General features: G+C 46.6%; 10 protein-coding genes across 10 annotated transcripts; 5 read left to right on the forward strand and 5 right to left on the reverse strand.

The window, feature by feature from the left end:
• Positions 1–1,033: 1,033 nt before the first annotated feature.
• TREMEDRAFT_72916 (uncharacterized protein) lies at positions 1,034–2,653 on the reverse strand (the record flags this gene model as incomplete). The annotated part of the gene is made up of 2 exons (XM_007002110.1): positions 2,047–2,653; positions 1,034–1,995 (listed from the first exon to the last, which is right to left on the reverse strand). Exons 1-2 carry the CDS (start codon positions 2,561–2,563, stop codon positions 1,034–1,036), a joined length of 1,479 nt encoding a protein of 492 aa, XP_007002172.1. The 5' UTR covers positions 2,564–2,653.
• A 1,840-nt stretch (positions 2,654–4,493) lies between these two features.
• On the forward strand, positions 4,494–5,738 carry TREMEDRAFT_59045 (uncharacterized protein; the record flags this gene model as incomplete). The annotated part of the gene is made up of 1 exon (XM_007001426.1): positions 4,494–5,738. One exon carries the CDS (start codon positions 4,494–4,496, stop codon positions 5,736–5,738), a length of 1,245 nt encoding a protein of 414 aa, XP_007001488.1.
• Positions 5,739–6,741: 1,003 nt separating this feature from the next.
• On the reverse strand, positions 6,742–7,576 carry TREMEDRAFT_24586 (uncharacterized protein; the record flags this gene model as incomplete). Its single annotated transcript, XM_007000457.1, has 3 exons — positions 6,742–6,864; positions 7,113–7,262; positions 7,535–7,576. Coding segments are annotated over 3 exons (315 nt in total), but the record flags the coding sequence as incomplete, so codon positions are not given.
• A 538-nt stretch (positions 7,577–8,114) lies between these two features.
• Positions 8,115–10,382, forward strand: TREMEDRAFT_59047 (uncharacterized protein; the record flags this gene model as incomplete). The annotated part of the gene is made up of 6 exons (XM_007001427.1): positions 8,115–8,391; positions 8,456–8,702; positions 8,768–9,087; positions 9,215–9,678; positions 9,726–9,836; positions 9,939–10,382. The coding sequence occupies 6 exons, from the start codon at positions 8,115–8,117 to the stop codon at positions 10,380–10,382; spliced, it is 1,863 nt and encodes a 620-aa protein (XP_007001489.1).
• Positions 10,383–10,519: 137 nt separating this feature from the next.
• TREMEDRAFT_59048 (uncharacterized protein) lies at positions 10,520–12,568 on the reverse strand (the record flags this gene model as incomplete). Its single annotated transcript, XM_007001428.1, has 7 exons — positions 10,520–10,537; positions 10,735–11,296; positions 11,494–11,644; positions 11,844–12,030; positions 12,220–12,306; positions 12,456–12,490; positions 12,547–12,568. The coding sequence occupies 7 exons, from the start codon at positions 12,566–12,568 to the stop codon at positions 10,520–10,522; spliced, it is 1,062 nt and encodes a 353-aa protein (XP_007001490.1).
• Positions 12,569–13,699: 1,131 nt separating this feature from the next.
• On the forward strand, positions 13,700–14,516 carry TREMEDRAFT_56065 (uncharacterized protein). Its single transcript, XM_007001009.1, has 2 exons — positions 13,700–14,056; positions 14,319–14,516. The coding sequence occupies exons 1-2, from the start codon at positions 13,844–13,846 to the stop codon at positions 14,421–14,423; spliced, it is 318 nt and encodes a 105-aa protein (XP_007001071.1). The 5' UTR covers positions 13,700–13,843; the 3' UTR covers positions 14,424–14,516.
• Positions 14,517–14,587: 71 nt separating this feature from the next.
• On the reverse strand, positions 14,588–16,099 carry TREMEDRAFT_70845 (uncharacterized protein; the record flags this gene model as incomplete). The annotated part of the gene is made up of 13 exons (XM_007001988.1): positions 15,941–16,099; positions 15,813–15,851; positions 15,720–15,766; positions 15,640–15,675; positions 15,539–15,594; positions 15,487–15,497; positions 15,420–15,442; positions 15,363–15,378; positions 15,292–15,317; positions 15,166–15,247; positions 14,841–15,034; positions 14,660–14,722; positions 14,588–14,611 (listed from the first exon to the last, which is right to left on the reverse strand). The coding sequence occupies exons 1-13, from the start codon at positions 15,981–15,983 to the stop codon at positions 14,588–14,590; spliced, it is 660 nt and encodes a 219-aa protein (XP_007002050.1). The 5' UTR covers positions 15,984–16,099.
• Positions 16,100–16,236: 137 nt separating this feature from the next.
• TREMEDRAFT_59050 (uncharacterized protein) lies at positions 16,237–17,649 on the forward strand (the record flags this gene model as incomplete). The annotated part of the gene is made up of 5 exons (XM_007001429.1): positions 16,237–16,365; positions 16,410–16,661; positions 16,770–17,195; positions 17,244–17,351; positions 17,395–17,649. 5 exons carry the CDS (start codon positions 16,237–16,239, stop codon positions 17,647–17,649), a joined length of 1,170 nt encoding a protein of 389 aa, XP_007001491.1.
• A 563-nt stretch (positions 17,650–18,212) lies between these two features.
• On the forward strand, positions 18,213–21,166 carry TREMEDRAFT_59051 (uncharacterized protein; the record flags this gene model as incomplete). Its single annotated transcript, XM_007001430.1, has 4 exons — positions 18,213–19,445; positions 19,544–19,984; positions 20,030–20,737; positions 21,071–21,166. The coding sequence occupies 4 exons, from the start codon at positions 18,213–18,215 to the stop codon at positions 21,164–21,166; spliced, it is 2,478 nt and encodes an 825-aa protein (XP_007001492.1).
• A 578-nt stretch (positions 21,167–21,744) lies between these two features.
• On the reverse strand, positions 21,745–26,280 carry TREMEDRAFT_59052 (uncharacterized protein; the record flags this gene model as incomplete). The annotated part of the gene is made up of 12 exons (XM_007001431.1): positions 21,745–22,015; positions 22,061–22,113; positions 22,263–22,346; positions 22,421–22,579; positions 22,686–22,991; positions 23,099–24,412; positions 24,462–24,740; positions 24,786–24,923; positions 24,970–25,215; positions 25,260–25,965; positions 26,013–26,083; positions 26,182–26,280. 12 exons carry the CDS (start codon positions 26,278–26,280, stop codon positions 21,745–21,747), a joined length of 3,726 nt encoding a protein of 1,241 aa, XP_007001493.1.
• Between the last annotated feature and the right edge of the window lie 144 nt (positions 26,281–26,424).

The following is a 26,424-nucleotide window of genomic DNA, read 5'->3' on the forward strand; positions in this document are numbered from 1 at the left end:
AGTACTAGAGGATTATGACGATATTTTATTTCAATTGAATAGTCTTTCAAATCCTTTTTCTCATCTAATGCCGCAGTTAACACAAATTGGCATAACATTGATATCTACACTCATAACATTCTGACAATGGAAGGTGTATGATCCATTAATTATACCCGGAACATCAAGAGATGATAAAGTTTCCACTTTGTGTCTTTTGATGGTCTCTGAACGTAAGGATCGTCAAACTCAACAGGATAACTCATTTGCAGATGCCAGATGCCAAGATACCAAGATCATACATTCTCTCTACATGTTACATGTTACATGCTACAATACCATATCCATACTTCTACACAACCGTCCTTGAAAGGGAACACAGCATTGGACTTTCTTCGTTGAGAAAATGGAGTGAATGGGTGTAATGAAGAAAGGTCGATCATCAGTTGAGCCCGACAGTCCCGTTCTACACAAAATACGAGGGTACGGGGAGTTTCTAAGTGTGGTAGATCAGAAATCGTAGATCGTAGAAGATGTACTGTATGTTCGTTTTCAGATATGTATCAGTGCAACAACACGTGGATATTTCTCGCTTCCTGTATGTTTGTCTTTCGACTCGTAAGTCGTCGGTCAAAACTTCTGACCTATGACCGTATCGTTCTGACGTCGAGAATCGAGATTCCCGATGTCTTCTTCTACTTTTTACTCCATTGGTCAATATCCTCTCACTGATTTATATTATCTTACACCTGTTGATTCCTCAACCAGTCTCACTCTTTGGTACGAACGAGCTGACCCCGGACATCTTACAATTGCGTCTTCCATTTACGGCATTTTATTTCTCTTTTATCTCCTCTTATGGAGTATATGAGAATCCCGTGCAACTCGGACTTGGTTATATATAATTAAACATAATTCTGCATGTGATCTCTTGGGACATGTCTTCCTCGCCACTGACTTGACTAAAATTTCCATTTCGAGACATCTCCTGAAAACCTACTTGACAACCCTATAAACCAAAATGTAATTCTATCACGATAAAGTACAATTTTATTCAATCACCATATAATTCTCCATAGGTCGGTGGAAGATGCACAATTCTTTTTCCTCCTGATCTCTCCACACGCAAGTTACGTCCGTGCGAATTTGTTCCGATACCAAAAGCAGAACTAGGATTTGAATTCGAATCTTGATGTCGAACAATGGTCACTCCTCTATTCAAACGTGTATGTGTATCATCTCCTGGGATCCATGAACGTTCGGTATCGTATGAATCGTAGGATGTATCTGATATGATACTGTTTCCTCTTCTCAGCATTTCACTGGGTCTAGATGGTCCAGAGTGTGATATAGGAGGAGGGGGTATGTTAGGAGGTTGGCGTGAAGAAGGATTGTGAATGTTAAGAGGACGAGGGTCGAGGAATGGATTGTGAGTTTGAGTTTGAGTTTGCGTGTGATAACCATGTTGATGTGGATGTTGATTGTGAGTGTGAGTGGAGGAAGATTGAGTGTTGATAAAAGGATTATTATGTCTTTGATCTAAATGAGAATATTGCTGTTGATGAAGATGAGGATCAACGGTGAAAGGAGATATCGATGAATGTGTAAAAGAAGTATTGGTATTCGGAGTAAAAGGTGAATGAGGGGAAGAAGTTGACCATGTTGTACCAGTTGTCAAAGAAGGGATAGTACTTCTATTCGTAAGATTCCTTGATGGTAAAGTATAACCAGGATGATCAGGTGTGTCATTTGAAATATCCGAATCTCCTACACTTATAGTTGATAATGTTCTAGTCATAGTTGATCCATCGTTGGCTATCATATCACCTTCGGAATCCGTTGTCGCTGTTGTATATGTCATTGAGTTTCTATGAAATTGATGAGCAGTGTACGTTACTAGAGGACGTGGAGGAAGAGGGGGAGGTTGTACTGTGATTATATTCTCCAAGTCGGTAGGTGTCACACGCATCATCGGTCTTGTTGAAGTTTCGTTTGTGGGACCATCGCCATTGATATCTGACCAATTAGAGTTATTTTCAATGATGGGGGAAAGAGGATTTGACTCACCATGTGGGGTATTGAGACGTCGTTTGGAACGTCGTCTTCGTCTACAATACCATAACAAAGCGAAGAGAATGATGACCCCTACGGTGATAGGAACGGCGAGGAGGACAATACGAAGTGTAGAATGTGATACGTTGGAAGACCCGGTGTATTGCCATTCTGCTGGAGAAGAAGAGTTGTACGAGATATAAGGGTCATACGTTGACGATTGAAGGGGATAGGACGTGTTGGAGAATTGTTCGTAGTTGACATTGGGTGATGCCGAGGGAGAAGAGGAAGATTCGTATAGAGAATAAGAAGTGGTTGATGATACAGAGTAAGGTGAAGAAATGGGTAGAGAAGGAGAAGATGAGGAAGAAGAAGAAGATGATGATGATGATGAGGAGGAGGAGGAAAAATCTAAATCTATTGAAGACGAGTTGGAAGGGTAGGAAACGACCAAGGTCTGTGCGGAAAAGGATGCTGTAGTAGTAGGGATCATCTCTTCAACGATCGTCTCAACAGCGTTGTCGATGTCCATGATGGGTATATATATATATCAAAAGAACGACGATGAGTATAGTCAAGGATTGACAAGAAGCTGTAGGGTGAGAGAAAGAGAAAGAGTGAGGGAAAGACGCAGTAGAAGCGTGTTTGAAGAGAGGCAAAGAGGCCAAGGGGGGGTGGGGACAAGGAGGGAGGGAGGAAGGCAAGGGAGGGGAGGGAAAAAAAGGCACCACACCCACTCGGGCGCTCGGATCTCGGAGGTTTTCACTCACGGCCCAGTCATGCCAGTCAACCCGTCGGACCTCGCGGTGTACTCGTCAGTGTTTCTTCACTCTCTTACACCTCTACTCACTCACGCAAGTCACTATCAATCTCATGCTCCACCATATCACCAGCTCGAACCTTTTGTCAAACTTCACCATGTCAGCCAAAGACTTCGATCAATTCGAAACCTCTTGCAAGATCTTCGATCCTCAACCACCGCCTAAGCGTGACAGAATAATTCAAGCCTGTACTACTCTTTTCAATCTTACGTTCGTTGACATCACTGATCTCTGACACATGACACAACTTACCAACACACATCTGGACACATGTTCGATCAATGTCACGCCTCTTTGTCAATTCCACAATGGGTAGTTCATCCAAGCTCACCAGCCACCCGTCTTCCATTTCCCCCTCACTCGTATCTCCGTCCCTCGCAGCGCACAGCCTGACAACATCTCGATTTTGAAAACATACACATCACTCAATCCTGACTGTCTCACCTTCTGATATCTCTCCCAATGCGTCTTCAACATTCGACAAATCGTCATGTCCAACATAAAGTTCTTCCACATTTGTTTGCGTTCCTCAACAGTCTCAATAATCTTTCAAGATCGAGTCTAATAATATCACGACTCACTGCTTGCCCAGCCTTCGTTCCGTAACAATCTCTTACAGGATCTCGTTTCACACGGAGACCTGAGCACGGACCCCGTGAAAAAAAAAGCATAATCTTTCCCCTTTGATGAGAAATAATGATAGGCGCAGCTCGACAAACGTTATCTGTGAGATTTTAAAAAAATCACATGGTTTCAAATGATAGTCTTTTACCCACTTTGGAGAGATATTCGTTAATGCTTACAGCAGAGGTCTGGAAAATGTATAACATACGATTCATGGATGGCTGGTTATTGAGTCATAGATCGTATACTGGATCTAAGATGGTAATGTCACGCAGTGACGTTTACTTCGATCATGAGTGAGTTTGATTTCTATGAGGCTCTCGCTGACTATAAGAACCCCTTCGACCGTACTCACTTTCTTCCACAGCAATCGTCTTCTCACATCTCTTCTCCTACTTTCCTCCGCTCTCAGTTCCCTGTAACAACTGTCAATTGTGTGCTTGTCTTCCTCGTATCTTATTGCTCTATCATCCTCCTTATTTGTTATCATTTCCAGCTAGAACTACACATAAATACGACGCTGCTGTTTCTTCTCCCTTCTCTACACGACCACGGACAAGACCTGAATCGACGTCGTCATTCTTCTTATCCCACTCTTCCACCTCTCAGAGAACAAGACGTTACTCCAGTCATTTCTCTCTGCCTCTCTCTCTCTCTTTACCTCTTGAGGAACTAAAATGTAAGTTCATCCCGTCCTTCCTCTCTGCTCAGCGAAAACCCATATCTGACCTCAGTCACTGTTACTTGTCCCCTCCTCTCCGACTCACGAGACAGACGACCCAGTCCCAGTCGTCGAACTACCTTGTACTCCACTTCACGAAGAGAAATACCCAACTGCAAATCGTTATTCTCCCTTCCACTCCGCCTAACGAGACGACCGATTCACTACCAAGTCGTTACTCTCCCGTCCTTCCACTCTCTGTATTTACCAAGAGAGTAAAACCTACCCACGCTCTTTTTACCTAAAATCCTTTCTACTCCTTTAAATCCTCATATTGAACAAGAGTATCACCAACGATGATTCCACCTTGTCAGAACCCCAACGGCGTATCCCAGGGACAGAGCACCGACAGACCCCAGGCTTCGGCTCGACCACCCATGGACGCAGCGAACACGAGACCTCCTCGAGGATCTCGTCCGTACCCCGCCGCTCGACCGGCCCGCAGACAGGTCAGGGTTTCGGAGGGGAGGAGTGATGCTCCTCAAGCATCTCAAGGTTCGGCTGGTCCGACCGCTCCTCGACCCCCACCTCCGACCCCCGCCTCCATGATGATGACGTTCCGTGCCAGCGACGGATGCGAAATCCCAAGGAGGACCAATACGGGTCGTCGAAAGCGCGGCCAACAAGGCCAGGGTACGGTCGCTGCCCCCAGGTCCAGGGGTCGGCCAGTGACGACGGCCGTCACTGGTGTGGAGGGTACGGAAACGTTGGCTGGTCCATCGACTGGAAGGGTGACGCATTATGGGTCGAATGCGTCAGTGACCCGACCATCTTTTCTTCCTACCCCTTTCTTCCACTTTCCCCCTCCTTACCCTCCTCTGACTTTCCTCTCTCCTTCCCCTACTCAATTCTTTTCTTATACCCTTCCCCCTCAGTCTACTCCCTTCGCTCTTTATCCTCCTCCTCCTCCTCCCCCTCCCCCTCAACCTTCTCTCAATTCTCTCTCTTTCCTTCCTCTCCCTCAGTATCCTCCCGTTGGGTTTGTACATGACAATATGACGTACGACCCAATGGTACAACTCGGTCACCCCTTCCAGCCGTCCAACATTGTCACCACATCCCAGGAAGTTGTCCCGATGCAAGGGGAAAACTTCCAACCTGGTGCACAATTGGGTCAACAGTGGTACGGACCGAGTCAACCTCAAGAAACTGAGGTGGAGAGGGCTGATCGAATGATTGCGGAGTTGATCATTGGACAAGAAGATTGGCAACAGTCGGATCCTGGTCTCTTGGAATTCCAAGGGAATTTTAATGATTTCCTCCACGAAATCGATCCCTTCGGTCTATGGACCCAGCCGGCCATATTGTCTACGGCCATCGATCCTGTTCTATCAATAATAGCCCCAGTGGAAAACCTGGCTCTCGAGCCAGGTCCTGTTAACGAAACCACCACTGGGGTCGAGGATACACAACAGGATCCGGTGGAACCGTCAAACAATGATGCGGACGGTATCGACTGGGACTTTTGGGTCAAAGAGCTGTTTCCTGATAGCGGTCACAGCTGCCAAAGTTCAGTCGACCAGTCTAAATCTCAACCTTGAATCATTGAAAGAACCATACGACTCCCTTCACGTCAATAAGGAGTTGTGGACCCGTTATATCGGTCTACTTCGTAGGGGTTCTTTTTGATTCGAGGTTGTTTGACGGGGTTGGTTCATCGGGAATATGGATAGGCTGGGGAAAGGTTGAAGGATTCTTGTCTCCCCCCTTTTTTTTCAACACGGCTGGTCCGTGTGGTGTTCTTATGAAAATCAAAAAAGCATCAAAAAATCAAAAAACTTTTCAAAAAATACACAAAAAAATACACAATCACAGTCATTACAGGAAGCGGAACGAAAGGGGGTTTAGAAAGTGTCCTGTTCAACGGTGGTGTGTAGCGGTTGTCAGGAAAGCGGACGGGGTCGCGGGAGAGGTGGAGGGAGGGGAGAGGGTAAATACTCCTGGAGGCGGGGAGTACGTGTGTGACAAGATGGGATCAGGGGGAGAGGAGCGAGGTGAAAACGAGGTGAGGGGTGACTTACAGTACTGTATGATCCCGCGTGGAGGTGAGTTTTCAATTCAGTCTTCTTGAAATACGATTTCTAATGCAAAGAATTGTTTGACTGCTAGTACTGTTGTTGTATACCCAGATGCATGTCATTGTGGTCTCCTCTTCACTGTCCTCTACCTCTTGCACGACCTGGTGGCCCCGTACCCCTTCCACGACCTGATGGTGTACCCCGAGCCGGTGGACCACCTCGAGCTAGACATCAGCTAGGTCAACAACGAAGTGCAACTGGATGATACTCACCGCCTCTTTGAGCTGGACCACCTCGCCCTCCTGCACATCAGCTCTGACGTTCCGTACGGTTATATCTGTGATGGCTGGTCCCGTACTGACGAGAAGTTATTTGAACTGAATGCGGCAAGATAAATCACGCCGATCTATGAGTTGCCATGGAAGGGTGCCAGAAGGAGGGTACGAGGTAATGCCGAGTTGACTGTGGAAGGAAAATACGGAATATGAACGAGAGGAGTAGTGATACCAGTAATGATGACAGTGAGTTAGGAAAACAAAGAGGACATACCCCTCGCACTCTGTCCACGAGTTTTCGCCGCCGCCCTGTTCTTCTCTTGTTGTTCGAAAGCAGAATCAAGTATAGCATCCGCTATTCGGAAATATTTTATCTATCATCAGTCTACTCCCACTATTCAGATATACCTCCAGCAGAATTTCGCTTGAACTTATAAACAAAAGAGCACCAAGGCTTACTAAAAGATTCGTCCCGCTCCTGTTGATCAAAAAAGGTGAAAGAGGGTGAAAGAGTAGACTGTATCGTGGGTGTAATGTGATATTTTTGGTGACATGTATAATGTCCCAATCCCTCACTCGATCTTTACGTCGTTTCGAACATACAAGTCTAAAAACCACGTACTATATTGCCTTTTATGAAAACTTCTTTCATCTTCCAAAATCTCTCACCATCGGCTGAAGTCTGGTATACTTCTCTAAGGGTGACATTCATGAAATTATCACATTCGACTAAGTGACCGTTGAATGTAACTCCGTTTTTCAACTCCACCAGCTGTGTGTTAGTCAAAATCCCAATATGACCTTCTCTGACGACGAGTGTTCATACCGGCCGATGATCACAGTGTTAGGATTCATCACTGGATGACTATAAGCTCATTCAAATCCTGGAATGATGAGATAGGTGATGGATGTTGATATCGTGAGTGTGAGTATGATCGAATATGACACTTAGTGTGCTAAGATGGTGAAGTGTTGAATGGATAAATGGAAAAGAGGTGGGAGGGAATCGATCCGTCTGCGACTTCTTGTGGATTAACGACTTACCATGGGTTTGCCTTGAGCAGCATTGAGAAGTGTTAATGGTAACTAGTACGTCAGCTCATAGTCTCTGCTTCTCAATCAAGCTCACCATGTTATAATTCACTAACGGTTGGAACGAAGTCGCAATTGGAAGTGGAAGGAGCAACCAGAGCTTGGCTAGCGGAATCAATATTATCGTATAATGGGTAAAAGCCACATCACCTCCATTTTTGAAAAACATCCACTGTCCTTCGCCTCAACCTTGCCGCTTATGCATGAAAAGCAAAAATGGTCTGGACATGCACTCTTCCATGATCCCGTCTTCATATGCTGATTAGATGACTTCAAGAATAATGATGAGAGACGAAAGTGAGATCAGCTCGTTAGATAAGAGATTGATCGCGTGCGTGGACGCGTGTGGTTTTTCTTGTCCTAACCTTACAGTATCTTCATCCATCACTCCTGCATCTTCTCTTCTATATCTCTGCTCCATGCTCCGTACCCCATGCCCCATGTACTTCGAAAGTCTCCCCATCCATTCCTACATCGGTCCGATCTGATGCGACTGCCAGATCGATGAGGTAATGACTTTCTGCTTGCCACAATGACATCCGTACCCCCTCTGATCAACCCCTCACCAGCGCGTAACCCATTCGCCCGTCCTTGTCCTAATCATCAACCTACCTCTTTCACTCGAACCTCTCTCTTGCCCACTCTACCTCCTACTCCAATCCATAAATCCATACATCAGCAATCCAGTTCCTGTCACAATACCCCACATCAACATGTTTCCACTACGTCAGCCTCCAGAGCTCAGAAGACGTGGAGATTGTTGTATCGAGGTGGACTCGAAATTGGTCCGGAAGGATTCAGACTGGACGGTGAGTGATCACTCTATTGCTCCTTCGTCTCATGAAGTTGTGAGGAAAAAGCTGACCAAATGAGGTATCACATTCTTCGCCAGATTATCTTTCCCCTCTACACCCTCTCATCAAAGCTCCAACACCTTCGATTCGCTCACACCACACGTTCAAAGTTCTCACATGGGGGAAGCGGCATTTGCGATGACCACCGATACGGATCTATGTCTCTCTTTGGAGTCAATGAGAGGCAGAAAGTATCTGCAAATGCGAGGAGTGGTGGATTTGCTCGATGATGAGGTTTTGGACGGAGAGTCCGCAGGCGTTCAGGTGTGAGTTGTCAAGTAATGATCCATCCTCTCCCAAACACATATAGATTTGATGAACTTATATATAGCGCTGTCGCTCCTGAAGCTTCCCTGTTATCTGCATATCTTACAGGAATACTTTGCCGCACGACTCTTTCATCAGGAGGAAGGACAAAGTCTGCTATCGTTGTCGGTCTCGGCGATGAAGGATCAGGCGAGTTTTGTCCTTCTTTAGTGCAAGTACTAGATACTGATAATTCAGATCCAAGTGCATCGTCAATTTTGATCTATGGTCAACTCCAAGAAAACGTTGACTCTAACACGCTCCGTCTTTGTGTGGCCAGACGAAAACCTCCTCCTGCCCCTGCAGTCGAGAGGAAGATCCGACCCGGAGAGCCTCTCCCCCGAGGTCAGTGTCTCTCCCTCCTATCTGCCATATCTAAACCTCCCTCGCATCTCATGAAATCACGCATACTACGGGTGTGGTCAAGCCGTATATCATCATCAGACGCAGTTGGACGAAGCTGAATCTTTAGCACCTCTGTTCTTTCCCTCAAAAGCTCCCCGCAAACCTCCCCCACCATTCCCTCGACGTTCCGGTTCAGTCACTTTCTCCCCTGCTCCCTCCGTATCCTCAATATACGCCCCACCTCCACCTCCACCCCCACTCCCTCCAGCTCCTATCCCCGGTCGTACCCCAGGACGCAGAGGAGAAAAGCGTCCCAAACCCTTCGATCCGGACGAAGACGACAGGAAACGAAAACAAGGTCGTATCATTCCCCATCTTATCCCTCTCATATCTTCATCATCTTCGTTGAAATCTTCAGTGCCCCCGACAGTCAACGAATCACTTCAGGTCCTCGAAGACGACAGCAAGGTCAAAGTCGAGGAAGAAGATATCTTTGGGAAACGTCCAGTAGTCAGACCAGGCGAGGAGGAACCATCTTCTGCGGGCAAAAACAAAAGACGAGTTCCGCAACAAGTCCTGGATAACAAAGCCGTACGTAGCTGACGCAGAGCTCGAGAGTGATTTCAGCTGACAGACAGGGGATCAGAAAGCAGACATTGGTCTTGCTTGAGTCTAGAGGTATATCCAGGGATCATGAAAATTTCAAAGAAGTATTTTCAATGACTACTAAAGGGGTTTACTTCGTTTTCGTGCGTAATATCTCATCGGCTCCCTTCAGATTTTCTCCGAATTCAGAAATCTGGAATCTGGAATTCTCAGATCAAAAAAGTTGAGTGATAACTGATTATCAGAGAGATAATCTAGATGGACCAGCGTTACCTAAAGGGGTTGTACAAGATATCGTGAAGAGACATCTCGATATGTATCTTGCTCCGCCGGATCTTCTCGACACTTTTCCATTTCGCGAGGCCGAACAAAGTGACGGTAATCCACCCAGTACGCCCTTGGTGAAAATTGAGGAGGAATTCGAGAATAAGAATCGGGTGATCAAGATAGAGAGAGAAGAGGTTCTCGCGTTTGACTGTGAGTCAAAGAGCGTGAATAACAAAAATGGACACGTGGACCAGAGACATTTCCAGCTGGAGCCTGGTTCAATGAAGTTCGAAGACGACGAGGACGGATGTTACACCAATCAGACCATCTCGAAGGACGCAGCAAGTGGAGAGGTGATTCCGATAAAAAGAGAAGTGGAGGAAGTCGAAGGAGAGGATCATATGCTATCTGAAACGAGTTAGACCATAGGATATTGTTGTGCCCATGTTATATTGTTGTAAGTTTACGAATCCCGGCAAACGTGCATCAAGCTGATGTTGATACTGATACTAAACTGATACCAAACTGATTTCTTGTCTCTCCTACTATAGCAAGATGATTAGTCGCTTTCGATATCCTATAACGTCAGCCATTCATCGACACAATTTATCGTCAAGGACTCAGTCGCAATGATTCATTGATGATAGACCATTCGAGTCAAGACCGGAATGGCCAGATAAAGACTGATTCAGAATATCGGTGAAGCATCATGAAGAGCAAGTCAGATGTCATTCCCAGAAGGGTCATGGACAGTAAAGACAAAGTTTGACTCACCTGAAGTAAAACAGTTCTGTACCTAACAGTTCCCTTCTCAATAGCAATCATAGCTTTTGCAGCATCTTTCATAGGCATCAATTCTACCCAAGGTTTCACCCCTTTCTCAGCTGCCAACTTTAACATTTGTATAGCTTCCCCTTTATTACCTAAATGACTAGAAGCTACCGCAACCCCATTATTTGATAAAGCTTGAGAAGTAATTTCCAACCCATTTTCTGGCATACCAACAAAGACCAATTGACGGAAAACATCAAGAGTACTGAGAAGTTCGTTGATAGGTAAATGTGAAGAAGAAGAAGTACATATCAAAACGTCGAATTCACGTTCTAAACCTTTTTCAAATCCTGGATCGGTAGGAACATAATGTTTTGCACCCATTTTGAGAGCGTCGGATTTCTTAGCATCTCCACGAGAAAAAACGGTAACTTCTGCACCTAGAGCGACGGCGAATAATACTGCGTAATGACCTAAACCGCCAAGACCGATGACACCGACTTTTGAACCGGGACCGACTTTTGCGTGGATGAGAGGTGCGTAAGTGGTGAGACCACCGCAGAGCCTATGGATCAGTATGTATTACTCTGAGACGTCACAATAATGGCATCATGTGACCGATGGCGTACGAGGTGGACACGGGAGGTGTAAATTTGTGATTGAAGGAATTGAAAGAAAGACTGAGAGAAATAAGAACGATGGCAGAGTGGGTGATGAGATACGTAGTGAGGAGGTCAAAAAGTTCGAGAGAATATCACTTACATCGAGGCCGCATCAGTAGAAGAAAGTGCATCAGGGATTGGGAATACGAAACGTTCTTGAGCTCGAAGATGAGTGGAATAACCACCTTGATGAACCGCTCCATTGTGCCAAAAAGTGTTGTAGCCATGTACAGGTTGAACGCAATAGTTTTCTACTTGATTTAGCTTGTTTCTTGCTACCTTTGTTCCTGATCACGTCCCAGGACCCCCCGGGGCAAACATCGTCTCAGCATAAGCGGAAGGTGAGGAGAGGACGGAGACAATCCGAGGTCCCTGGAGGCGTGGGGCGGGGAGGAAGAGCGGAAAAGTGGGAAAGTGGAAAAGTGGAGAAAGAAGGAAAGTTTTACCCACCATTACCCTTCAAACATCCCTTGCAATGTCCACAAGATCCAACTTGAGCACCCACACCGACTCTCTGACCAGCTTTGAACTCGGTGACTTTAGATCCGATTTCTACTACTTTACCAATGACTTCATGTCCCGTGACTACGTATGGACAAGACAAAGGTCCCCAACCTCCTGAAATGGTGTGGTGGTCCTACACATCAGCACTTTGTTTCATTCAACTCACTATAAATCCGTGAGATATTCCCTCCACACTTCTTCCACCGAATGTTACGGAGAAAGCGTAGTAACAAGAAGGTCATCAAATACCAAGCTTTGGATGAACATCTTCAGAAAGGTATTCAATCAAGATAAGGGGACTCGATACGAAATAAACACTCACGGAACCACAAACACCACAACATTCAATGGCTACAGTGACCATATCCGGTTCAGCAGGTTCCAATTCATATTTGGTCAATTTGAAATCCTATTTCTTGTCAGTATATTCCCTTCATTCCTTCCGTTTCCATCCTTGACCACATTATCACATCCACAACTTCACATCTCTTCGAAATTGATGTTTCACATCGTACCAAAGTATGTGTACCATGGACGGTGTGAATGAGATTCACTCACATATTGTCCAGGCTTCGGATCGAAGATAGCGTAACCTACCCGAGAAAACCGGCATCAGCTAAATCCAAAAGAAGAAGAAAGGGTTACTAACCGGTTGCGTGAGTGATACTCATTTTTGGTTCTTCTCTTGTGTTTCCTTTGTTACTTACTGTTTCTTATTGAATGACTTGGATAGAGAGACCACAAAGACTGTTGAGAAGTTGAGAAGATGGATAGCAGTAACTTCACCAGAAGCATCGCGAGGGGTAGGTTATGGGGCGTCTCGTCATCAGGGTTTGAGAGGAGAACCGAAGTTCGGTAATTACCGATTTAGCCGAAGGGAGAACCGGAAAATCCGGTCCGTTTGGCCCGTAGCCAGTGGAGCATGGAGCATTGACCCATTCGCTATCGCTGGCTCGCTGGTCCGCTGGTGGCTTTGCAGCTTGTGCTACGAGAGAGATAGAGCAGAGGATTTGAACATGTATGAAGATAGGAAATGCGGAGAAAGTATGGAAGTTCACTCAGTGAGAAAGGTGAGTTTGGGGGACAAGACAACCATATGTGCTTGCGTGAGGCAGTGAAGGCTCCCGATGTCTAATGAAGTACGAGTAAGTTAGTACTTCACAAGTAGAAGCAAAAGCCCACGAAGATGACTTACTTTTCCACTAGTTATCATCCCTATGGATATTCATTGCTTTGGTTGTCTTCGCTCTTGCCCGTCGATCGTTGACAAGAGACATCATGAAGATTTGGCTACGGGAGGAGAGTTATCCTACATTTACCAAGATGGAAAGTCAAAGGGACTTCTGTCTCTTGGAGACCAGTAAGTATACAAGAATTTGATTGGTCTCATGCCTTCCACCTTATTCGCAGGTCCTCTCTTTCCATTGATTCATTGAGCTCTTCGATATTCGTCAGGGATCCGGATACCTCACGTCAAACAAACCCCAGCGGAACCGACTCGCTTTGAACCTTGATTAGCGGGTGTCAATATTAATATTGTTGTTCATTTTCTTATGACCTGATCTCCGCCCACCTTGGGGTAAAGGCTTATCACTAACTCTGGTGTGTAGGATATGCAGCATGCAGCATGCATATAGGCCACAGGGGAGGCGAGAGGGGCGCAAGGATCAGGGATCAAGGATCCATAGATCCCATAGAGTAGTTCTATGCAACTGCCACACGCCACGTTGAAGAAAGATGTCTGACGAAAGATCAGGCACAACCATCGAGACGAGAGCTTTTAACCTTGACAAACCTTCTATCACCGAATACACTACATCGCAAACCCTAGCCCTCAGTCTCTCCCCATCATACCACGACTGATCACCACAAACGTCACGTGTCACTACTCATCTTGAAAAACTCGAGCACTGAAAACATCAACCGAAACTCAATCTCCGCTTCCCATGTTTGGCCTCTTCTCATCTTCCTCCTCCTCGCCTCCTCCCACCACATCCACCAACCCACCCAATAAAGCTGAAAGACAAGCATGTTGGGACTCTAGAGATGCCTATTTTGCATGTTTGACAGATAACGGTGTGAGATTAGCGGGGGAAGAAGGGAAGGGAGTATGTGAGAAGGAGAAAGAGGTTTATTCTCGGAATTGCGGAAAGAGTTGGGTATGTTCGTTTCCCCCTCCACATGCCATATGTCCTTGAGAGTTTGGACGCCGTTTCTCACGAGTCCCAGATCATAATTCTAGTACTCGCTTCGTGTCTTTCTAATCAGATGAGTAAATTAAATCTGGCTCGCTGTTGTGGGGATAGGATAGAGGAGGGATGATATCATCGATCGAGCTGGCTGTCATGTGTGGTGGATGATGTTCAAGATGACAGCGATGGCTGTGAATACCACAGAGTCAAGTTTTTGATCTGACGATAGATCGATTACTTCAACAAACGTCGAGCACTCGAGTTACGACAAAAAGCGACTTTCGATGCTGCTTCAAAGCAACGAGACGAGAATCCTGCCAATGTAGGTAGATGATAGAGACCGATAATCGGCTGAAAATCACCGGATAGAATATTGCATGGTCCAGAAGAAAATCACATAACATGATGATGGCATGATCGTTCTCCTACTGTGTTACCCCTACCTTCGTACATCGTCCAACGACAGGTTCTCATCACCGTCAAACTCATGAAGCAGGGTCAACTGAGAAGTGCTTCCATCACCTGTCCTCGTCAGATGAGGCTTTTGTATAGGAAGGAAAGGAAACTCACAGTATCCATTGGCATGGTGTTGACGACGTTGCCACGATAATTCAGACGTTTTAACACTTGGATCTCATACATCAGCTTATACTTCTGAGTGACACGCGGAATGAAGCATATGGATGATGCTGTAGATCAAATGTTGAGATGTGTCACGTAAAGGAGGAGGATATGGGGCAAGAAAACGCACCACTTTCTCCCTAGGAAAACCCATCTCTGTGAATCCTTTCACACTCTCTTCTGACAAGCCTGCCATCTCGGCATCCGTTGCCACTTTTCCAGAAACTTGCGCTTGTTTGCGTGCCGGTGCTTGTGCATACGCTTGAGCCCAGTGTTTTGCGGTGGCGTTGAAAGACTGTCGGTCGGTGAGGAAATGTTTTGCGACTGTCATCAGCTCGTTTCATGAGAGCCGTACACATGCGCGTGGCTTCTAGCGGCCTGGGGAGGCAAAATACTCGGGTACCCAAGTCTCAGCCGGGGATGTTTTAGCGACGAAGCAGTGACTAGGAACGCACCTTCCGCATCTTGAGGATCATTTGGGACCGGGTCACATAGGAGGGATTGTAATGATATCAGAGTTGATTTAAGCGTTAAAACCTTTTCAATCAGCCCACCATCAAAATATCACTCCGGACACTCACAGGTGACCAGGCATCTTTCAGTATATCTATGTTGCATCAGCTGACACTCCTGTATGCACTTCAATACCAACCTAAACAGATGGCTCCCTGTTCGTCAGCTCTATCCCCAAATCAGAAGATTGACTCACGCTCGCAGACGAGATGTTTGGGTCTTCTTGTCAGTCTTCCCTTCTATACTCTCCAGCATGGACTCACGGTATACTTTCCTATTGTCGTCAGTCATACTCTCATACATCATGGGACTCACGTGATAAATTTCATTTTGACAGGTTGAAAAGGGTAGGCATCGGGTACCACGATATCCTGAGCTGTCAGAGTGGCGACTGAGCTAAGTAGGAGAGAACATACGACCTCGTAGTAACCTCCTTCGTATGGTGTATCCGGCTGAATATCAGATGCAGTACCTGACATGATACACTATGACTTACAGGTCCAGGGAAGGCGCCGATGAGGTGAAAGGGGTTTTCGTCTATCACTGTTCCGGGGTCAGCTAAGCAGGTGAGGGCAGAGGAGAGACTTACTTTCCAGTGAGATCTGGGATGTTTTGTCTTTTGCACAGTCTTTTCATCAGCTCTACTTCTACCAACGTTGAAATGACAGCATCACAGGGTTCATCATTATTGCAGGTGAAACGAAGGAGACGACTAACCTCGGATCTCCTTCTGAACTCTCCGAAGTCGAGCGTCTGACATGACGTGTGGATGACCCTGATGTGAATGTTTCTTTGGATACACAAGAAGAAGATGAGATAGATGGACTGTGACCCGAGTGTACTATGATAGTTGAGAGGAAAAGATATAGATGAGAGAGAGACGATGTTTGCAACGATGTATGCAGTTTCAGAAAGAGAAGAGAAATCTGAGCAAATTCCCGGATCATCATGGTTTCTTCCGTCAATTTTCTTCCTCCCTCCCTCCATTCCCTTCCTTTCACATCATATCCATCATGTCAGAAGATGAAGAAGCTTTCTACAACCAAGCTCAAACAGGATCAAGTTCAGTCTCTCAGAATGCACCGACAGATGGACCCTCACCTCACCTCAGCAAAAGCGCCATGAAGCGAGCTGCCAGACAAGTCAGTCTTCCTCCTTTTCTCTCAGACAAGTCTGATGTTTTCAGGCACGGGTAGAAGCTCTTCGACCTCAGAAACGAGCACTTGAGAAGGCTCGTCGGAAAGAGAGAGCTCAGCAATTAGCACAAGGTTATGCAGCTGGGACTTTAACAGCTGAGGAAAAGGCAATTGTGGAGAATCGTAAAGCAATGGAAAAGGCTAGGAAATCGTCCAAGCGAAAAGCTGGGGAAGGAAAGTTGGATTTTTGGGGAGGAGGAGTGGTGGTTGATTTGGGATTTGACAAACTTATGACTGATCAAGTGAGTCTTCATGACCCTCCCTCCTTGCTTCTTCGTATGTTATCACTCTCCCCACGTCTTGCGATATATTAATGAACTCAAGTGATTGGGGTCTGGTTGACTTTTTAGGAGATCACCAGTATGACCAGTCAACTGGGTTACCTTTATTCAGCAAATAGAACCGCAGCCAAACCTTTCGCCTCTATACTACATACGAGCTTCTCATCCATAGCGTCACCCCGGTTATGGGAGAAAATGAGCAAGTCTGCTTGGACAAGATGGATAAATTGTTCTTGGTGGGCAGAAGATGTAGGAGAGTTGGCCAAAGTCATGAGAGACGGAAAAGCCATCGACTCGTCGACCGAAGAGTCAGAGAAGGAAGTTGACGACAATGATGTCCCGGAGAATCATCTGAGTGGTCCAAGATTACCTCCACGTCTCACCAAAGAACACAAATTGGTGTATCTGTCCGCGGACGCCGAGGAGGAGTTGTCGACCTTGGCGGAGGACGAGGTATATATCATTGGAGGTATTGTGGATCGAAATCGATACAAGGTCCGTTCTACCCTTCGTAAAGCCAATATGTATCGAGCTGATACACAGAATCTATGTCAGGAAAAAGCACAAAAGTTGGGCATCAGGACTGCCAGATTACCAATAGATACTTATATCGCTCATCTCCCCACTCGTAAAGTTCTCACGGTCAATCAGGTAGGTACGCTGTGTTGCTGCTTGATCACGCTGACGAAGTAAGGTGTTTTCGATCCTCGTGGAATATGTCACCAGGCAGAATTGGTCAGAAGCGTTCAACGCTGCAATCCCTCCGAGGAAATTCGAGCCAGGAAGGAAGAAGCGGAAAGGCAAGGATGGCTCTGCTATCGACGAAGGAGACACAAAAGGGCAAGAAGGAATCGAGGAAGATGATCACCAGGAAGTTGATGAGAAGGCGGAGCTAGATCCGTTCGCGAACGAAATAAAGCTGGAGGAGGAGGAATTGGTAAATGCTTGAGCATTGTCCAGGTGAGGCCTCCATCCAATTTCAGTCCTGTGCATTGCATCTTCCGTACGGTAGTACTGATTACTAAACTCCTTGTTGTCAATCTGAATTCGATGATGTCAACCATGGATAATTACTGTATACGGCACCTTATCCCATTTCAAGCGAATATCACCAAAAGCGGGATACGGATTGATGTTGTGTTTGCCACCGGTTTGAACGATCCGCCGAAGCCGTTATACCATCTGTCCGGAATGTTCAATATCGTTGCCGATTTGATGTGCTGCCGTGTTCAGCCACAGCAAATGGTCGTTGTCAAGACAATCATGCTGACCATCTGATGAGGATATAATAACTCCAGGTTTCTTTGATTTTCTCACCAACAACATCCATTCCAATCACCTCTCCAACGATCCATTCTACGATTCTGACGATTTAACGACCTAACGATTAACGACCTTTTCACGACCGACACTCCCTCAACGACTAATCAACCAATTCCCAAAACCACTTAAGCACTCCATTTCACTTCAAGCAAGCTCATATCAGATCTTATCTCATCTCAAACAATCAAGATGCGTACCCCAGCCAGCACTTCCTTTGCCATTCTCGCTCTCCTCGCATCTTCCGCTATGGCCTCTCCGGTCCCAGCTGTCGCCATCAATAATCAAGCTTTGGGACACAAAGTCGGTAACCACCAAAAGAGTAGCAGTTCTATCGATATGGCTGCTCATGCTATACACAAACCTTCCGAACGTCATCAATCGGAACACCACAAAGGAGGGAAACATCACGACGAACGAGGTCTTTCAGGAGGACATCATAAGCAAGGTGGACGCAAAGGTCACAATCACCCTCTCAGCCAACGAACCGATACATATGATGATATGGAGGATCGTGAGGTTCATCATGAGGGTCATCGCTCACGCTCTGTCCAACCTCTCGATATTTACGGTCGCGATGGTTATTACGCAGAGGAGAATGATGGCCACGATCAGCAGACCAGGAGTCACATCGTCATTCCTGGAACTCTTCTTGCCCATACGAAACCTATCATCGGGGAGCGTCATTCCCAGAATGATCACCCAGCCATTGATATTCCGGGCGGCTCTTCGAAATCTATCAATTTTGGTGGACATCACGGAAAACAAGCCTCGAAATCAGACAGCGGATCTTCCGATTCTTTAGTGGCAAAAGCCATGGAGGGTCTCGCTCACTGGCATCACTCCAGAGTCATGTCCAACAAACAAGGAAATGGAAAAGCGTCATTGGACAAACTCGTGGGAACGGCCAACATGCACACCCGAGGAACTCACGACGATAAGCATCACATCGATATGGATATCGGAGACTACGTGAAAAACGAAATCAACCACGTCTCTCGTTCGACCAAAGCTCAACAACAGAAGAACAATGATCATGGAAACATCAATGACATTGAAGAGGACGTCGACTTGAAGAAAGTTCATCTCGCGAGTCAGAAGGACAGCGACGCGCCGATCGATGGCAATCTTCATCTTAAGTCTCATCATACTCGTCAAATGGACGAAGATGAAGACGACCAGCCTGAGAATGACGAAGATCCAGATACGGCTGACCAAGGAGATGATGGGGATGATATGGAACGTCGAGATTCTACCAAACCCTTCCATGATCTGGACACAATCTCGAAACCCCACAATGTGAATGTGGCGAATACGAAATACAATTCGCCTAAACATTTTTCCGACATTGTCGAGATCAATCAACGTGGAAATCAATACGATTTGAAAATCAACGAGGGTTCTCATTTGATGCCTGGTGATCAAGTGAGTTCACAAACCATCTCCATTTATGAATATAAGATTGAGATACTGATCTTGAACAGTCTAAACATCATCAAGATCTAGTGACTGCTGATGGAAAGACCAAGACGGATGATAAAAACATCAATGGGATATTATACGACACAACCCTTCAAAATAAACCCGTTAATGTGAAAGATGGAAATGCTCCAGCTACTGTTCATTCGAATCTCGGAAGAGCTCTCGATGTCGATCTTTTCCCTGGAACACATGCTCCAGGTAGAGAAGGTACTATTTCTGCTACTGAGGAAGATCAAGGTCTTCATCTACTCGAAACACCTGGACAAGATGCAACTCTTGCACAAATCGATGATGAAACTTCTGGTCATAAGATTCAAGTTCAACTTCCTTCACTTGAAGCTGCCGCTCCTCATGATGTGACAGCTGAGGTTGATCAAGATGAGAATGAAATAGGAAAAGAAGCTTCTTTATTATTTGGTCAAACTCCAAAAGTGAACAAAGCTGCAGAGGTTGATAACCCTAATGATAATGTCCCTGTTATCGTAAGTGTCTTCTTTTAACAGAACGATGATTATTGATGTGTTTAGCTCAACGTAGGACCTCAAGATCAACAACAATCTCAAGTAAAACCTTCTGCATCTACATCTCATTCTCAATCACAATCACATCCTTCAGCATTAGCTTCTCATCCTTCATCTTCCGTCTCTCATTCTTCATCTTCCGTCTCCCACTCTTCATCCTCTATCTCTCACTCTTCCTCCATCTCTCACTCTCAATCAAGCTCAATGGAACATACGTCAAGTTCAAGCGCTTCCGATACCCGAACCAGTTCCGCACCTACTGCCGCTCGTCAAAACTTCGCCGCTCAATCTTCCGGCCCTCAACCAAAACCTTCTTCTTCTATATCCCATTCTTCTATCCAATCTCATTCTCATCCCTCCACAAGCTCAACTCATTCATCTGCCATCCCTAAACCATCTCAAGATCCCGAAATTGGCGCCACGGCCGATTCTCCAGATGGACAAGTTTTCTCACCTTACTCTGGTCCTCATAGGGCTTATGTCAACCCAGGACAAGGACACGTTTTGCAACCTGGTCAAACATCACCTGGTCAACAACAAGAACAAAAAGAAGAATCTCAATTACAACAAACTGAAATGAAACAAGCTCGTAAACCTGTGAACGAATTACCAGCGGGTACTGTTCCATGTGATGGTTTGAACAAATATGAAGTGGGTCAGATGGTAGATATTTGTGCGCATTTGGATGTTCAAAATTTCATCGATGATATGAAAGTGAGTCTTTCATCTTTTCATCTTTTCATCTTTTCCTCCTTTCTTTTCAATCATAGGGTTTCCTCCATGAAATCACTCCATTTGTCCAGTTTCTTCAATGATCTCCATCCACCCGGTTTTTCCTATTTCCCCCCTCTTTCATACGCTTCTTCCCTTTGATCATCTTCCTCTCTCGCTTGAGGAATGACACACCCTCCCATCTTATCGGTTCCATATCACCTCAGATCATACACCCGGGTGAAGACCATCCTATCAATTTGATCATCACCTTGAAACACACTCCCTGTTAAGGACGAAAGAAATTCAGTAAAGTAAATAAATAACTAACATCAGCCTTGTCCAACTGAAATGCAACATGACATTCACATCAACACCGACTCTCGGGATCCTTGGTTTTACCGTTTATGTATCTCTACCGACGCTCTCTGATCCGTTTTATGTTCACACATCTTCCCTATCTTACACACGAACAATCACCAATATTCCATTTACTGTATCATACCTCCAATGCTATCTCCCACATCACTCTTGCTCAATCAACTATCTGAACTCTCACACTTCTCATACTCATTTTACCCCACACACAAGCGTCACAGCCATTTCATTCCCCCTCTATGACCTGCCCCATCTGAAAACATGACTGTCATCTCACTCCTGCACGATCTCTACCCCGGTACGTTCAGGCGAACTAAGCAAAGGACATTGGATCATATGCAAGTTGGTAGAACATAGACTATAGTCAGATGAGATGAATGATTACCATGAGACAAAGTAAGAGTAGTGTGGAGTAGAGTAACATGATGATTTGCACCATGCACTCAGTATCCCTCACCAAGATTAACACACGCAAAAGTTTCATAATCAGATTCATCATATACCATTTACACCACACTTCAGAGTACGAGTACTCGTACGAGTACTTCTATTTTGCCTCCTCGAATTAGGAAACTTCATCTACCAAATAACATCAGAAAGTATGTACTCGTACTGATCACTATTACCAGGTTTCACGCCACCACTGCAGGCTCAACCTGCATCTCAGACCCAGTATACATTTTCTCCACCCATTGATCCAACTTGGCTTTATGACTCGATTCAAGTTCGATTTCTTTAGTGTCCAATTTATTGTTCTCAAAATCCGGTCGACGTCGATAATAGTAATCTTCAGTTCCGGGAGTGAAGAACATTCTGAGATTACCAAGAGCGAGCTTGAGTTCTAACCCTGATCGACCTTCCAGTTGACTCGACACTACGTCTTCGGAAGTTGTTTCGAAACCCCTGATAGTTTAGCTTCGATTATGGTACAAATAGATTGGTACTGACTTGGATAAGAATGGTCCGGATACACGGATAGGTTGACCTTCCGTCGGATGAGTCTGCCATCAGCACCGATCTCGAAACAATGATGTCATGTCGCAAAGGAGCTACAATGTCGTGGTCAACCGGAAAGGGGCACGTAGGACCATGAAGGAGAAATGGATGAAATCATTATAGCAAAGAGGGAGAGAAGAGGATTAAAGCTCACTAGAACATAACTATCAACATATTGTCTCCACCTCGCCGTAACAGTCTCCGCGTCATAGACCGTCAGGTCATCCCGCCCCATGAGCTGTACTGACAGTGTTTGTCTAGCCGCGTGCTGGAGAAAATCAGCAGGATACTCTTGACGGATGAAAGACTGACCCATTCCATACGAAAGAGATTTTCATCCGCTGCCAACAGACCTTCTGCAGACATACGATAAGCGATTTGTTGTCTCGTGGAAGTCCGTTCTTGTTCACGGTCACGTTCGAGCAGACTAAAGAGTTCTTGACTTTTGATATCACCTATGATAGTTTGTGCCTGACCGTCAGTCCCGTGTCCCAGGTCAAAGTCGATAACAAGGATCCAATCGGACTCAACAAGAGACGTCATGTGGAAGATGGAGTGATATCGTACGGTGACTCACCTGCTTGACAATACTGCCCAACAACCGATCCAAGGTGAACATCGTATAAGCCTGCGTTTGGAACATGATCCTCAAAGTCTCCTCGAATGTGTTGGTGTCAATCTCGGCATCAAACAACTTTTCAGCCATACTAAGGAGATGACCGTAAAAGTACCGTGCGGGGTTCTCCCCAGCTTCAACTCCAAAGTTTGTAGATTCAGGATCGGCAAGACCCATTTCCACAGCGACAGGGTTGGGAGTAGCTTTTTGCTCCATCGCGGCTTTCTCGGCGTACGTCTTGCACGCTTTGAGACGAGAGTACAGAATCTACGTAATCAGTCATGCTCCTGTTCTGTCGCAGCATCGTGGCAAAGTGAGGCCGAGAGGCGTTGGTATGACATGTATAGGTAAGAGGTATGAACATGAAAACTCACCTGTAACAAGCGGACAAGAACGTAAAAGTTGGCATTGCCGAAGAAATTGGCCTTTCGTATCACTCGCGTTTTGTATGTCTCTGAACCATGCGGCGACGACGCTTGAGATGAAGAATCGCCAGTCTCAATCTGCACCCAAATCTGCTCACTGGCCTCCGCACCCACCTTGTCCTTCTTGATGGCCTCCGCTACAGCTTGAGGGTCCGCAGCTGCTGGGGGAGGAGTGTCACCTCTTTCGTTGTCGGTCATAGGGGTACCCTCGGTCGATCGAGCTATCCCATTGACAACACCATCATCGGGTGCGGGTGTAGCCGTCACGCTCTTCTCTCGACCATCTTTGTCCACACCTTTGAAGAGTTGCTTCCTAAGGTCATCCGCCTGCTTTTTAGACTTTAGCGTAGTAGTGTCCATCCCATCATCGTCTTCAGCTTCTTGCTCTGACGATTGGTCCGAGTCGGAATCCGAGGTGCTGGATTCAGGATCGTTGAGCTCAGCTTCAAATTCCTCCCGGTTGAGAAGGAAGAGATGAGGTATGAGACGTCGGATCTGCATCTCGACTCGAGTTCTGTCGCCATGATTGGAACTCGAGTTGGCTCGGTCGAGATAGATGATGATCAACTTGACAATGTCTTTGATGACCTCAACATCGTCGAAGAGGAATTCGAACTGAGGTCGAGCCTTGTCAACGGATGGATTGAGGAGTGCTGCTCTCGCGTTGGTCTGTTCGCGTCGACGGGTTTCAATCTCGGTGATAAGGCTTTTTGGTGCCATTAGCTTTTTGTCATTCGCCTTGAAGATGGCGGCTTGGTGATCGAGCGCCTTGTAGAAGTTCCTCGCATCTTGTTCACGCCAGACCCTATTCCACTCCCTTTGAGCCTTTTTCCACTCCTCGTCCTTGGCACGAAGACGGTCTAGCACGATGGGAAGGGCGGTGACTGGGTTTTCATGTAAAGCCTTGATGATGTCGGGTCCCAATTCTTTTCCATACACCTTTTTGATAATTCGTTGATAGATGGACTTGCTTTGTCCACCAAGACCGGCTTTGAGGTTAAAGTGCGCTTTCTCTTCCGCATCCATGGCATCGATCTTTGCTTTGAGGGGTTCGAGAAGTGCGATGGTGCGTAGATTCGCCTCAATGTGATAGTCATACTCGTGCCTCTCTTCCTCGGACTTGTGAAGGGCTTCCTCGTAAGCGTTCTTCTTGTGCGCCATGAATGGAGCCGCATCTTCCGCCGCCCAGGTCGGGTGTGATACCCACTCGTCGTTCAAGACCTCCCAGCACATGGCATCCCGACCAGAGCACTGGAGGTTAACCTCCTGTATAGCGTCAGCTACCATTCCGCACAGAACAAAGAGGACTGACCGTTTTTGGCAGCTTGCGGTAACTTGGTCCGTAAGTTTTTGCTCTCGAGCTACTCATGTCGGGCTTGACTCTGTCCAGCATCGGTGTATTCTCCACCACCTGTTGGTCGATATTCAGCATCCCACCAAAGTTGTAACCCCCCTGCGCTGACCCAGCTGTGGGAGGCACGTTGCCGGTGTCGTCTACACCTATCATCCGTTTGAAATTGGTCCAGACGTCTCCGGAGCCACCCAGGAAAGTTTCCGCGCGGTCCAGCAGTGTCTTGGGGTCGATCATATCCTGATTATAGAGATTGATGACTTTGAGGAATTCGTGATAGCTGACCTTGTCGTCGATGAATTTTTTAACTTTATCAAAAAACGCGACTTCTTCAGCCGATGCGAGGGTCTGAGGTTGGTTGGTTGGGAAGCTACCATCCATATCCTCAGAGGGACTGTCGACCTTGGCGGCGTGTTTGGAGCGCTGCATCCATCAGCTCATCACGGAGTATTATTCTATATTGACTTACCTTTTGAGTGGGTTTTGAGACGTCTGCTGGACCGGTACGCCTCTTCTTTTGAGCGCTCGAATCCTTATTCTCCTTACTGGCGCGCTTTGGTGGAACCGGCCGTTCGGCGCTAGGGGGCGCAGGTCCTCCAAGGGCAGCGTTTCCAAGGCCCAACAAGCCCCCCTGCCCGTTCTCTGGCAAGAACTGTTTGAACTCGGTTAGCAGGTCTGGGGCATTGATGAATAATTTCTGCACTTGTTCATAGACCTACTTGTCAGCTTCAATCGATCCTAAGTCGCCGTTGGTCTCACCTCCACTATGTCGCGAGTGTCACGTTGATACGTCTGCAGAATCTCCAAGAACTGCTTGTACGTGTCATGCTCTTGGTTGAAACGGTTTTTGATCTTGTTAACGAACGATATCGCATGGTTAAACTCGAGCATCTGGCCTCTCTGTCCAGCTTGAGCAGCAGCACCAGGGCCGGACGCGCCCGAAGCGAGGAACTGTACGGCAGAAGGAGTAGACGGTCCTGATGGAGCAGAAGGCGGTTGGGTGTGAGGTGGAAGAGGCAAAGGTCCGGGTGCCGATTGTACGTTGTTGAGAGGTCTAGTAGTGACCGAAGGCTGAGCTGGGGGTAGACCTGGCACGACAGGTGCCCCTCTAGCGTTATGGGTGTTTTGGAAGGGAGGAGGTCCGGAGGAGAGATGAGAATGAAGAGGTGGTAGAGGGTCCACAATCTGTGAAGGACCTGGGGGTGCTGTTTCGTGCATGGATGGACTAGTGCGGTTGACCGCGATTCCCTCTCGATACCGTTGGTGTATGGCAGCGGACAAGGCTCCTGGCATCTGACTGACAGTACCGGAAGGCGTGGTGACTGTGATCTTTCCGCTATCGTCGTCTGCGGTGGAAGCTTCAATACGATATCCTGGGGGTAAAAAAGTGTTGAAGCCTTGTATAAGAGCTGGATGTCCTCTGAACAGAGTGGAAACACGGTCAATAACCCCTGGTGTGTCGATTCTGACTCAAATGAGCGTGGCGTGGTGCCCTATGAGGAAATTACCCACATTTGCCCTTTAAATTCTTTCATGATATCCAGGAACCGATTGTAGACGTCGGGATGGTCGGCAAACTGGTTCTGAAATTGTCAGTGACGCATCCGATGATATAAATATCAGACCGAGGGGGGAGTGACGTAGGAAGTGAGATGAAACAAAATATGACGCAGAGACGCACCTTGACCTGATCAAGGTATGTGAGAGCATCCCGTACGTTAAGAGGACGATAGTCGATACGATCAGCAGCGGGAGGAGGGTTAGATCTGGGAGTGGACATGATGATGAGACGAGGGCGGGTGAGGTCAGGAGGGGTGAAGGTATCGGTCAACGGTGGGTCACCGTCCCAGCCACTAGCCCCGAGAGGCGGTCTTCACAAAGAGCGATAGTACTACTAGCCCCGAGTGGAGAGGGATGATGGATC

This window comes from Tremella mesenterica, assembly GCF_000271645.1.
Source record: "Tremella mesenterica DSM 1558 unplaced genomic scaffold TREMEscaffold_1, whole genome shotgun sequence".
NCBI lineage: Eukaryota > Fungi > Basidiomycota > Tremellomycetes > Tremellales > Tremellaceae > Tremella > Tremella mesenterica.

Bases quoted from the DNA above. Each gene is read 5' to 3' on its own strand.
- TREMEDRAFT_56065 (XM_007001009.1), top strand. From the start codon at position 13,844: ATGTTTGGCCTCTTCTCATCTTCCTCCTCCTCGCCTCCTCCCACCACA. The intron at 14,057-14,318 runs GTATGTTCGTTT...ATCTGACGATAG, and splicing joins GGAATTGCGGAAAGAGTTGG to ATCGATTACTTCAACAAACG.